Below are 14,105 nucleotides of genomic sequence, written 5' to 3' on the forward strand. Positions count from 1 at the left end.
ATGTACTACTATTTGTAATACTTTAAACAAAAAAAACAACCAGTTAAAATATTCAGTGAAGAGGAGGAGATAATAGATCAACCGAAGGACTTGTATACATGCATATAAGTACAACCAATGGACATAAAACTCTGGGGAGGGAGGGGATGTGTGGGAGGGAGGGAGGGGGGCAAAAAAAAAATCAATAAAAGATGTAAATAAATAAATAAATAAATAAATAAATAAAATAAAAAAATAAAATACCCCCCCAAAAGAATAAAATCTACTATATACAAACAGAAGGCAATAACAGAAAGATATCTTGAAAATACCTTTCTATTAGGAAATTGAAGATGAGTCAAAGAAAAAAAAATCACAAGTGAAATTAGACTGTTTTGAACCGAAAGAAAATGAAAACATTGTGGAAACATATAAAATATAATATAAATATAAGCATATAAAACTCTAGATTCAGAGAAAATTTACATCATTATCTTTTAGAAAAGAAGTAAGGTTTTAAATCAATGTCCTAAACTTCCACCTTAAAAAACTAGAAAATGGAGAGCAAATTAAGTCCTTAATAAGCAGATGACAAGAAAAAAATAAGAGAAATTAGTAAGATATAAAATTGAAAAATACAGTAAATCAATAAAACCAAAAGCTGATACTTGAATGAGTTAAATGGAGTAGTTCTATTGATACTGACCAGAAATAAAACAGGAGATACAAATTGCCAATATTTAAAATGAAAGGAGTATTATAAACAACGTAAGCCATTCAACAATTTAGGTGAAATATAATATACTCAAACCACTTCAAACACATCAATGACCAATGCTACCTTAAGAAAACATAGGTGAAATTCTACACAAATGCTTATAGAAAAAAGAGAAGAAAAAAAAAGACAAAAAAAGACCAGGAAACACTTCCCAATGCATTTTGTGAGGCCATCACCATCTGATGGAAAAAAAAAAAAACAGAAAAAAAATAAAAAAACACACACAAAATTATAGACCTGTCCTTCATAAGTGTAGAGATAATTTTAAAGAAAATATATACACCAAATTCACAACACATAAAAATGATAATACCTAATGAAGAACTGGGGTTTATCCTTGGAATGCAAGGCCAGTTTAGCATTTTTATTTTTATTTTTGATTGATTGATTGATTTAAAAAAGCTTTTTTTTTTAAATATATATTTTATTGATATTTTTGCAGAGAGGAAGAGAGAGGGATAGAGAGCTAGAAACATCGATGAGAGAGAATCATAGCTAGAAACATCGATGAGAGAGAATCATCGATCAGCTGCCTCCTGCACACTCCCCACCAGGGATATGCCCGCAACCAAGGTACATGCCCTTGACCGGAATCGAACCTGGGACTCTTCAGTCCGCAGGATGACGCTCTATCCATTGAGCCAAACTGGTTTCGGCCAGTTTAGCATTTTTAAATCAATTCATTAAATTCACTATATTAACAGGTAAAAGAAAAAATACCATATTATCACCCTTTTAGAGGCAGAAAAAAATAGACCAAATTCAATATCCATTCATAAAAATATTCTTATAAAACTAGATACAGAAGGGACTTTTCTTATCTTGATGAAGAGCACCTGCTAAAAAGGAGGGGCTAACATCATTTTTAGTGGTAAAGACAGAATACTTTCCAAGATCAAGAAGGGGATAAAGAAGTCTTCTCTAATCATTAAAATAAACACTGGATTTAAGGTTGTGTCCAATCAAAAGGCAACAAAAAGACCAATCAGGTTTCCAAATTGGACAGAAAAAAATAAAACTGTCTTTTTTTGCAGGCAATATAGTCATCCTTATATAAAATCCAAAAAAGTCTATATAACAATAAAATAAATAAAATTTAAAAAGCTACTAGGGCTAATAAGTGAGTTTAGTAAAGTTGCAGGATAAAATAAAATCAATACAAAAATCAATTGTATTGCTACATACTCACAAAGAACCTTAAGAAACTGAAATTATTATAAAAACACAATTCAAAATATTAGCAAAAATACTAACTACTTATGTATAAATTTGACAAAAGATGTTAGTAAGAAAAATTAGTGGATACTTAAATAAAATGAAAGCTATACTATGTTCATGGATAAAAAGACTCAGCATTTTTAAAATGTCAATTCTCCTAAAATTTATTTACAGATTCAATTCAATTTCCATAAAAATTCCAGGACAATATTTTGTAAAGATTGAGTTGATTATACATGTTATATATAAATATAATATAAAGTAGAGTAGTCAATAAAATTTTTAAAAACAACAAGGATTTACATGATCTGATTTCAAGGTTTATTTATAGCTTATTAACAAGACAATTTATATTAGTGTAAATAGAGACATATTGATTAATAGAACAAAATAGAGAACCCAGAAATAAACCAATACATATATGGTCAATTAATTTTCAACAAAGGAACTAGGCCATGCAATGGGTAAAGGATAACCTTTAAAGAAATAGTGATAGAACATTGGATGTTAAAAAAATATATAAACCTTACTTCACACTATATACAAAATTAGCTTTAACTCAATCACAGATCTAAATATATGAGCAAAAACTATAAAAACTTCTGGGTAAAAACTTAGGAGAAACTCTTAGTGACTTTGGATTTGGCAAAGATTCTTAATTAGACCATAAAAGGAACGTAGCATAAAAGAAAAAAACTTCAGTACTATTCGGTTTGGCTCAGTGGATAGAGTGTCAGCCTGCAAACTCAAGGGTCCCAGGTTCGATTCCAGTCAAAGGCATGTCACTTGGTTGTGGGTACATCCCGAGAAGGGGGTGTGCAGGAGGCAGCTGACTGATGTTTCTCTCTCATCAATGTTTCTAACTCTCTCTCCCTCTCCCTTCCTCTCTGTAAAGAAATCAATAAAAAAATATTTTTTTAAAAGAAAAAAACTTCATAAAATGAAAATTGAAATTTTAAAACTTTACTCTCCAATGAATACTATCATTTAATAAAAAGCAAGTCATAACTGGGAGAATATATTTGCAAAACATATAGGTGACAAAGGACTTGCTCTAAAATACATAAAGAACTTTAAACTCAGTAACACAAATGGAATAGATGGCTTCCAGTCAAGATGGGAGAGCAGTTAAACTCTGTGCTCCCCTCTTCCCATGGCCACATTAAAAATTAAAACTAAATTATAGAACAACCATCATGGAGAACCACCCGAAGACTGGCTGGAGATGATTCCTATAACTGAGGATAAAAAGAAGAAGCCACAATGAGATTGGTAGGATGGGTAGATATCCAATACAGAAGAGTCCCCCACTCAGTGTAGTGGAGTTCCCTCTTACGAAGAGAGGGGTCGCAGCCCCACACAAGCCCCCCAAACTGGGGCATCAGTGCTGAGAAGAGGATTCCATATAACATCAGGCTGTGAAAACTGGTAAGGATTGTGTCTCAGAGAAATAAGGGCTATGGGAGACCAAGGTACTATAGGACTTAAAGAGACAGCACACAGACTCATTCACTCTCAAACTCACTTGCTCAAAGCTCCAGCACAAGGGCAACTTAAAAAGCACCAGGGGCATATGGGACAGGACTACTAGTAAACTGACTAAGCTCAAGGCGAGGCCTGGAGGGGCAAGGGTTGGGGCAACTATTTCCAGAAATGGAAGTGCTAGCAGGCATGCCATTGCTGAACTTTTATTCCATTAGACTACAGGTGAAGACAGATGCTAGTCAATAATAACAAATAACTCTCAACAAACAAAAGCCTTGGACCAGATGGCTTCCTAGGTAAACTGTAACAAACATGAAAAGAATTAATACCTATGCTTAAACTATTCTCAACATTGAAGAGGGAAGGCTCCCAAACTTATTTTACAAAGCCAGCATTACCCTGATACCAAAACCAAAGACACTACATAAAAGAAAATTATAGGCCAATATCTCTGATGAATACAGATGTAAAAATACTCAACAAAATATTAGCAATCTGAATTCAGCCACACATTAAACAATCATACACCATGATCGAAAGAGATTTATTTCCAAGGTAACATTGACTCAATATCTGTAAGTCAATTAACATGACATACCAAATAAAATAAAGGCTAAAAGTCACCTGATCATATAAAAAAATGCAGAAGAAGCATTTGACAAAATCCATCAACCATTGTTGCTAAAAACTCTCAGCAAAATGGGGATAGAGGAAACATCAAAAAGGCCCTATATGGCTAACAATATGCTCAACAGTGAAAAGCTGAAATCTTTTCTTTAAGATCAGGAATAAGACAAGATGTCCACTTTCACCACTTCCAATCAACATAATATTGGAAATCCTAGCCAGAGCAATCAAACAAGAAAACTAGAAAAAGGCAATCTAATTGGGAAGAAGTAAAACTATAATACAGAAAACCCTAAAGGTTCCATAAAAAATCTTAGAACTAATAAACAAATTCAGTAAAGTAGAAGAATACAAAATTAATATTCAGAAATTGGTTGCATCTTTACACATCAACTAGAGGCCCAGTGCACAAAATTTGTGCATGGGTAGAGTTCCTATGCCTGGCTAGTGATCAGGTCTGATTGGGGCCTTCCAACTGCCAGCTGGGGCCTTCCTTTGTTCTGTGCCACCCCCTGGTGGTCAGCGCACGTCATAGCGAGAGGTCGAACTCCAGGGGGGACAATTTGCATATTAGCCTTTTATTATATAGGACTAAAACTACTAAAAGAGAAATTTAAAAAAAAAAATCCCATTTACAATTGCATAAAAAAATACTTAGCCTGGCTGGTGTGGCTCAATGGTTGAGCATCAACTTATAAGTCAGATTCGATTTCTGAGAAAAAAAAAAAAGTCTAAGCTCACAGAATACAAGCTGGGTTGTGGGCTTGATCGCCAGTAGGAGGTATGCAGGAGGCAGCCAATGAATGATTCTCATCTTTGATGTTTCTATTTCTCCCTTCCTCTCTCTGAAATCAATAAAAATATATTTTAAAAAATAACCTAGGAAAAAATTTAACCAAGGAGATAAAAGACCTGTAGAGTCAATGCTGTATGAATGCCAATTCTTTCAAAATTGATCTATATGCTCAATGTAATTCAAAGTGAACATGACACTTGAATAATTTGTGGAAAATGATGTTACTTTAAAAATTTATATAAAAATATAAAATGTCAATCTTATAGAAGGAAAACAAAGCTGGAAAATTACTGTACCAGATATCTATTATGAAGACACAGTAGTGAAAACTGTAAGGTATCAGCACAAGAATGAACAAGTAGATTAGTGGAACAAAATGAAAAGTCTGGAAATAGAAACATATGGTAATGGACACTTTTATGAAAAAATGGACATATATGTAGAGCAGTCTTTTTATTAATTGGTATTGGGTAAATTGTATGAAAAACTTTTGGAAAAAAAAGTAAACTTGATCATTACTTTACCCCCAACACAAAAATCAACTCCAGGGATAACTGATCTTAAATGTAAAAAGAAGAATATTAAAGTTTCTAGAAGAATGTGAAAGTATCTTTATTTATTTTTTAAATATATTTTTATTGATTTCAGAGAGGAAGGGAGAGGGGAGAGAGATAGAAACATCATTGAGAGATAGAATCATTGACTGGCTGCGTATTACATGCCCCTTACTGGGCATGTGACTTTGACTGGAATCAAACTCAGGACCCTTCAGTCCACAGAACAACACTATCCACTGAGCCAAACCAGCTAGGATGAAAATATCTTTATTTTGAGATAAGAAAATATTTCTTAAACACAACACAAAAAACACCAAATAAAGAAAAGATTCATTATTAAAATTAGTAATTCTGATCATCAGAAGATATCATTAAGAGAGTAAAAAAGCAAGACAGGAGGAAATAAATGCAAGATTCATTTCTGAAGTATAAAAAGAACTCTTTATAAGTCAGTATGAAAAACGCAGGCAACCTAGTACAAAAAGACTTGAAAAGGCTCTGTGCACAGGCTCTGTGCATCAGTGTTTAATAAAATCAATCTTATTAATCAAAGAATATGCAAATTGAAACATAATTATATATCTGTACATAACTTACCATAATGGCTAAAATATAAAAAACTTGACCAATTATTGGCAAGGATATAGAGTAAATAGAAATTTCATATCATGCTGCTTAAGTAGAAATTGATACAAACATTTAAAAAAAACTTTAGAAGTATTTTCCTGAAGTTAACCCTGCAACATAACTCCAAAAATAAAAATTTACATTTTTTATATAAAATACCGTATTTTTCGGACCATAAGACACACTTTTTTTCCCCCAGAAGTGGGGGGAAAAAGTCCCTGCGTCTTATGGTCCAAATATAGCCTACACATATACTTTAAAAAAAAGTTTTTTTACTTGCCCGGCTCTGTGTGGTCTCTGTGTGCTTGCCCGGCTCTAAAATGGTTCTAAATGCTGCTGTTTACAGGGTTGATTACATGTGTTTATGACTGTGATGTTGGGTTTTAATGCACATAAAATATTTTAGGACACTATTTGTTTCAGAATCTTTTTTTCTTCATTTCCCTTCTCTAAAAACTGGTGCGTCTTATGGTCCGGAGCATCTTATGGTCCGAAAAATACGGTATTAAAAGTATAATAATATTCACAGGAAATTATTTTGTGGCCCAAAACTAGAAACAATGCAAATCTCCAACAAAAACATAATTTGCGCTCTATATATTTCTAAATGGTCTACTATATAGCAATAAAAATGAATAACCCACTGCTATACACAATAATGAATGAGTCCTACAAATATTATACTGAAGAGAGGAAAGTAGATGAAAGATTACGTATGGCATGTATTCTGAATGGAATGTTTGTGTTCCCCTCAAATCTTAACTCCCACTGTGATATGCCCTCAGAAGTGAAATAAGTGACCTTACAAAAGAGACCTCAGAGAGTTCTCTCATCTCCTCTGCCCTATAAGGACAGACAAGACTACTGTCTATGAATTAGGAAGAGGACCTTCTCCAGACACCAAATCTGCTGATGCCTTGATCTTGGGCTTTTCAATCTTGAGAACTATGAGAAATAAATGTTTGTTCTTAAGCGACCCAATCTATTATATTTTTGTTATAGCAGCCTGAATTGACGAAGGATGTTTCCATTTATAAACTTCAAACAACAGGAAAGACTAATCTATGATGTTAGAAGTCAGGATAACAGATATCTAGCTGGGAGAAAAGGAAAGCAGTGAATCAAACTGTGACCTCCTGGCTCATGTGCCAAAGGAGAAAGCATGAATAAGGCTTCTTGTACTGGAAATATGCGCCCCCGCCCCTCTTTTTTAATTGGGGTGACATCCTATATAATAAAAATCTAATATGTTAGGTATCCGGTTGTCCAGTCATCTGTTCAACCAATCAAAGTGTAATATGCTAAAGCCACTCAACCGCTTACTATGACATGCACTGACCACCAAGGGGCAGACAGTCAACCAGTTGACCAGTGGCTGTGATGTGCACTGAGCATCAGGGAGTAGATACCAGTAGGTTTGCTGGGGTGGGTCCAGCAGATCGAGACTGAGTGAGATGGACCGGACATACCCTGGAGCCCTCCCATGGTCCCTCACTGTTGGCCAACCTCCCATGTCCCTCCCTAGCCCTGATCATGCACTGGTGGGGTCCCTTGGCCTGCGCCCTCTCACAATCTAGGATCCCTTGTGGTATGTCGGAGAGTTGGTGTGGTCCCGATCCCGCAGGCCAGGCCGAGGGTCCCCACTGTTGCACAAATTCGTGCACTGGGCCTCTAGTTGGTTAATAAAATTATATAGGTTTGTAGTGTACAATTCTATGACACATCATCTGTATATAGCACTGTGTGTTTACCACTGAAAGTCAAATCTCTTTCCAGCATCATATATTTGATCCTACTTACAGTTTACAACACTCCTCCCCACCAGCCCACCTTCCCTTGGGTAACTACTTTACTGATATCTGTATTTATGAGGTTTTATATGTTTTGTTTGTTCATTTATTCCCTTCAGTTTTATGAGTGAAATCGTTATGATTCTTGAGTAGTTTGTATGACTTACTTTGCTTAGCATGCTTAGCATAATATTCTCAAGATCCATCCATGTTGTGGCAAGTGGCAGTATTTCATCTTTTCTTATGGCTAAATAGTATTCTATTGCATATATGTACCACATCTTGTTTATTCAATCATCAATCAAAAGACATTTTCGTTGTTTTTATGTCTTGGCCACTGTGAATAATAGCAATGTTCTATTTCTTGATCTTAGCAATGGTTAACTTGGTTCTCTAGTGATAGATCACTGAGATAGGTAGCTGTATATCTATATTTAATGTACTTGTCTGCATGTATTTGACACAAAATAAATTTTGAAAAGCTTATTTACCTGTTTTTTCTGTGTTCTGTTCCTGTTTTCCAGCCAATCATCCATTTGTTCCTCAATTTCTTCTATAGAAGTTCCATGATCATATGATTGAATATATGCACTTTCCAAAGGTGTATATACAGGAAATTCTGGTTTTGTTTTTTTTACTTTAACTTTCTTTGGCTCTAAAAAATGTTTAAAAGAACACAAATAATTTTTAATATTTTATTCATAGACCATATCTTGAAAGAACACCTATTTTCCATCAAACTATTTAACTATAGGTTTTAGTGTGCATTTTTCCACTGCATACATCATTTAAAAATAAAACTTAGAGGCCCTGGTTAGGTAGCTCAGTTGGTTCGAGCATCATCCTGATACACCAAGGTTGTGGGTTCGATTCCCAATCAGGCACAAGCAAAAAGCAACCAATGAATGCATAAATAAGTGAAACAACAAATTGATGTTTCTCTCTCTCAAATCAATAAATAAAAACAAAACAAAAAAAATCAGAGATGCTAATGATGAGATGATGATATAATCATCATCAATTTGTATACAAAGTACTCTCTATGTGATTTCAATTTTATGTGGAATCTGAAGAATAAAATAAATGAACAAACAAAATAGAAACAGACTTATAGATACAGAGAACAGACTGATGAATGCCAGAAGTGGGGTTAATAGGGGGCTGGGTGAAAAAGGTGAAGGAATTAAGAAGTACTAATTGGTAGTTATGAAAGGGACATAAAGTAAAGCATAGGGGATATATTCAACAATACTGTAATAGCTATGCAATACTGTAATAACTATGCATATGTAGATACTTGAAATATTGGGGGAACACTTTATGAAGTATATTATTATATAACTGCTATGATGTACACCAGAAACTAATATAAAATAACACTGAATGTAAACTGTAATTTAAAAATAAAAATTTTAAAAACTGGAAAAAAAGTACTTTACATGAAACATTTCATTTCTGGCACAATTGAAAAAGTCTGGTCATTAGTGTTTTAGTCTTACCTTTACCACCTAATAGTTAAATATTGGGCAAGTAACTTAAACTATTTAATCAAGTGTCATTTTCAGATCTGTAAAAGAAAGCTAAATCTAACCTCATAAATTTGATGTGGAAAAAAAATTATATACCCCCATCAAAGTACCTGGCACAAAATGGTACACATTTATCTTTTCAATATTTACAAAGGCAAAATTAATTTGGCAGCATCAGGGGTAGTTATCAATAGGTAGTTATCAACTGGCCTCTTCATTAAATTCCATTTTGATTAGAGAGTTAATACTGAGAAGCAACTTTGTTCTTTTTAAAAATATATATATATATATATTTTATTGATTTTTTTACAGAGAGTAAGGGAGAAGGATAGAGAATTAGAAACATTGATGAGAGAGAAACATCAATCAGCTGCCTCCTGCACACTCCCCACTGGGTATGTGCCCAGAACTAAGCCTGGGCACATCCTTGACCTGAATCAAATCTGGAATCCTTGAGTCCACAGGCCGACGTTCTATCCACTAAGCCAAACCGGTTAGGGCAGCAATTTCGTTCTTAATTACTATTGTCAAAAATCATACAGCCTTATAACCATATCTTAACCATCCTGCGTGTGTATGTGTTTGCATGTACTATAACTTAATAAAATTTGTGGGCATAGGAATAGACAAAATCCTGGATGAGAACAGAGAACCTATAAATATTTCAATTCAGTGGGAAAAGAATCTAATGAATGATGCTGGCACAACTGAACATCAATTTGAAAAAATAACAACTGAGACACATATAAAAACAAATCCCAGGTGGATAGGTAATTTAATACCAAAACAATAAAAATCTTGCAATGAGAAATCTACAAAACTACCTGTACTATTTAAAAAAAGGAAATCTTAATTAGAAACCCAGTTGCAATAAAAAAGATAAAAGATAAAACAAATCAAGAGAGAAATAATAGATTTGTAAAGAACTTCTACATGTCAAAGTACAAACAAAAGATTGATAAACAGAGTATAAAGTAACAAGGGGATAAACAGCCCAAAAGAAAAAAAGGCAAAAAATAATGTACATCCTAATATATATAAAAACCCAGGGTCTGTAACGACCACTAAAAGCTTGACTGAACACCAAAAGTCAGTCCTGCAGTCAGTGCTGGGTTGTGGGACTGCTGCCAGTGTGGGCATAGTGACCCAGCATTGACTGCTGAGTGGGCCGTGGGTCATGTCCAGAAAGAAGCCTGGAGAGAGAGGCAGGGTCTGATCCAAAGCCTCTGTAGCAGCTGTTGATCAGCAGTTGCCTCTCTCTTTTTGGGCTTTGCCAGCAGCTGTGCCTCTGTCTCTCCACCTCTCTCTCTCTCTCCAAGCCTTCACAGGGGCTGCTTACCAGCCCCGCCTCTCTGATCAGGCCTGGAGATAGGCCTAAAGATGCTGACTGGCATAGAAACCAATCAGAACCAAATTGGCCAGCAGGGGAGGGCAATTGGGGGTGAGATCAGGCCTGCAGGGGAGAGCAGTTGGGAGCGAGATCAGGCTGGCAGGGGAGGGCAGTTAGGGGTGGGCAGGCAGGCAGGCAGGTGAGCAGCTAGGTGCCAGTGGTCCTGGATTGTGAGAGGGATGTCTGACTGCTTGTTAGGCCTGAACCCTGTGGGATTGGGCCTAAAATGGCAGTTGGACATCCCCCAAGGGGTCCCCGATTGGAAAGGGTGAAGGCTGGGCTGAGGGACCCCCCCTCCATGCATGAATCTCGTGCACCAGGCCACTAGTTCAAGAATATAGTGCCAGGGAAAACAGTTTTGTTTAGAAATAATATTACCTTAATTAGAAATTATGTGGAATCTACTATTACATTTTATTTTATATTGCTTCAATACCTTAATATTTGCAGGCTTTTGAGTTGCTGACTAAAAAAACCCCCCACAACAAACCCTGATACCATAACAGGAAATTAGCAACTTAAATGACATATGAATTTGGTACAAACGTATCAACAATCACATACAGTATCACCAGAGTACTATACAAGCCCAAATGAAAGGCCAGTTTTTTTTGTTTTGTTTTAAAAAATATGTATTTTTATTATTTCAAAGAGAAAGGGAGAGGGAGAGAGATATGGAAACATCAATGATGATGAAAGAGAATCATTGATCTGCTGCCTTCTGCATGGCACCTACTGGGGATTGAGCTTGCAACCCAGGTATGCGCCCTTGACTGGAACAGAACCTGGGAGCCTTCAGGCCAATGCTCTGTTCATTGGGCCGAACTGGCCGGGCCTAGGTTTTTGTGTTTGAAAACGTTTTTAGAAAAGAAGAAGCCATAAAATAGACTCCACGTGAAGAAGCCTGTCACATTACCCAGACTCTCTCAATTTTTCATTTTATTTTGAACAAAGTACTGCTAAGGAACAGCCCACATAAACAAGAACCCATCTCATGAGAACAAATTCTGTCTGTTTATAGAGAACCACTTATAAAAAAGAAGTAAATAAATCTGGTTGTTTGTATTTATTTCTGAGGTGTTTCATCACCATTACAAGTGTTCGATGCCTTTTTAAATAAGCATTTAAAAATCACTTTAGCTGAAACTGGTTTGGCTCAGTGGATAGAGCGTCGGCCTGCGGACTGAAAGGTCCCAGGTTCGATTCTGGTCAAGGGCATGTATCTTGGTTGCGGGCACATCTCCAGTGGGAGGTGTATAGGAAGGCAGCTGGTCAGTGTTTCTCTCTCATCGATGTTTCTGACTCTCTATCCCTCTCCCTTCCTCTCTGTAAAAAAAATCAATAAAATATATTTAAAAATCACTTAAAAAAAGTAGTACAAAACTTCTAGTTCTGGAAAAATGGAGAAACACTTTTCCACAGTCATCCCACTAAGAAAAGCTAAAAGTCTTAACTTTTTTTTTTAGTCCTAAATTTTTTTGTATGAAACAAACATAACATGATTCTGAATACTGGAGAGAAGATAGACCAGCTAGGTATGGCAGGACTCAATGAACACCACGATGGTGAGTTGTTTGTTTTTTGCGTCATACATCTCAGACGAAAAAATAAAAATATAAAGAAAGGAAATTAAGACAAGAAAAAAAACAACCAAAACAGAACTTTTAGATAACAGCCAACCTACTGTAAGAAGAACTGACAAAACCCTTCCCATGCCAGCAGCTAACGGGAAGCCCAGACTCCTGCCACTGTGAGGCGGTAACAAGGCACCACAGTCTCCACCGGGTGAGGTAGGAGAAGTTGTAGGAAGCCAGACTTTCATCTCTGCTGAGAGGTAACGAGGACCACCTTTCCCTGTAGAGTCAGTAGAGAACAAGTGGGTAGCCTGGATTTCCACATCCATCCAAAGATAATGAGGTGTCCCTACCCTGCCCTCCCAGGATGGTTGCAGAGGATGCAGAGAGGACACTCGGAGCTTTCACAGCTGCCCGGCAGCTATGAGGCAACCCTCATTCTTTCCCCCACCCCATTTCAGAAGCAAGGTAGGGAGCATTAAGTAGACATTTGTGCCTATCCCAGCTAGGGTGTTATCAATGGAGGCGGAACGCCCATACCCACCCACCCTGAGAGTATGCACAAGTACTCCCCTCAGCTGAAATACAGGCCAAGAAGGGAAGCGGGACTCCCACCCCTACCTGACCATAACAGGGCAACACCTTGTCCTTCTTCTACTAGAGCTTTGTCAGAGAACATCAGGAAAAAGAAAATATTTCAATAAGATCCAGAGTCTTATAATGCCCCAAATGTACAAGTTTTAATAAAAAATACTCATCATATCAAGAATATCTCAATTTGAATGAAAAGAAAATCAACAGATGCCAACAAGATGAGAAAGATACCCAAATGATCTGACTAGGATTTTAAAGCAGCCATATAAAAATGTTTTGACAAGCAATAAGAAACACTCTTAAAATAAAGAAATAAAAAGTCAACAGAAAAGAAAGAAAGAAAGAAAGAAAGGAAGGAAGGAAGGAAGGAAGGAAGGAAGGAAGGAAGGAAGGAAGGAAGGAAGAAAAAAACAACGAAAAGAAAAATATCTTAAAAGTAATATGAGAGAAATGAAACCTTACTTGTGGAGGAAAAGCAATTCAAATGACAATAGAATTTGTATCCAAACACATGTAGCCCCAGGGAAGTGGCACAACATTTTCAAGTGCTCAAAATAAAGAACTATTAACTTAAACTTTTGAATCTAGCTGATTTGGCTCACTGGATAGAATATCATCCTACAGACTTTAGAGTCCTGGGTTTGATTGTGGTCAGGGCGCATGCCCAGATTGCAGGCTCAATCCTCAATAGGGGATATGCAGGAGGCAGCCAATCATTCTCTCTCATCATTGATGTTTCTACTACTCTCTCCCTCTCCCTTCTTCTCTGGAATAAAGAAAAACATATCTTTAAAAAATTCTGTATCTTGTGAGCCCAGTCAGTGTGGCTCAGTGGTTGAACACAGACTCAGGAACCAAGAGGTCACCAGTTTGATTTCGGGTCTGGGCATAAGCCCAGGTTGCAGGCTCAATCCCCTGTAGGGGAGTGTAGGAGGCAGCTGGTTGATGTTTCTCTCTCATTATTGATGTTTCTCTCTTCCTTCCTGTCTCTAAAAATCAATTAAAAAATACACTAAAAAAGAGGTTTTAGTTAAAAAAAAAAAAATTCTGTGTCTAGTGAAAATATCCTTCAGGATCAAAGGAAAAAACCAAGATAACTATAGATGAAGGAAAACTAAGAAAATTTGTTACCAGGAGACCTGTCTGATAATGGCTAAAGGA

The 14,105-nt window shown here is 36.2% G+C and overlaps 1 protein-coding gene across 1 annotated transcript in view; it reads right to left on the bottom strand.

Annotated features, from left to right (window-relative positions):
- Nucleotides 1–14,105, bottom strand: part of DNAJC1 (DnaJ heat shock protein family (Hsp40) member C1) — a 213,886-nt gene that overhangs the window by 86,810 nt on the left and 112,971 nt on the right. Inside the window, exon 8 of the mRNA XM_036459795.2 lies at nucleotides 8,349–8,512. Coding sequence (XP_036315688.1) covers nucleotides 8,349–8,512 — 164 coding nt within the window. The remainder of the gene's footprint in view (nucleotides 1–8,348; nucleotides 8,513–14,105) is intronic.

Source organism: Pipistrellus kuhlii, unplaced genomic scaffold (genome assembly GCF_014108245.1).
Source record: "Pipistrellus kuhlii isolate mPipKuh1 unplaced genomic scaffold, mPipKuh1.p scaffold_m20_p_1, whole genome shotgun sequence".
Taxonomy (NCBI): domain Eukaryota; kingdom Metazoa; phylum Chordata; class Mammalia; order Chiroptera; family Vespertilionidae; genus Pipistrellus; species Pipistrellus kuhlii.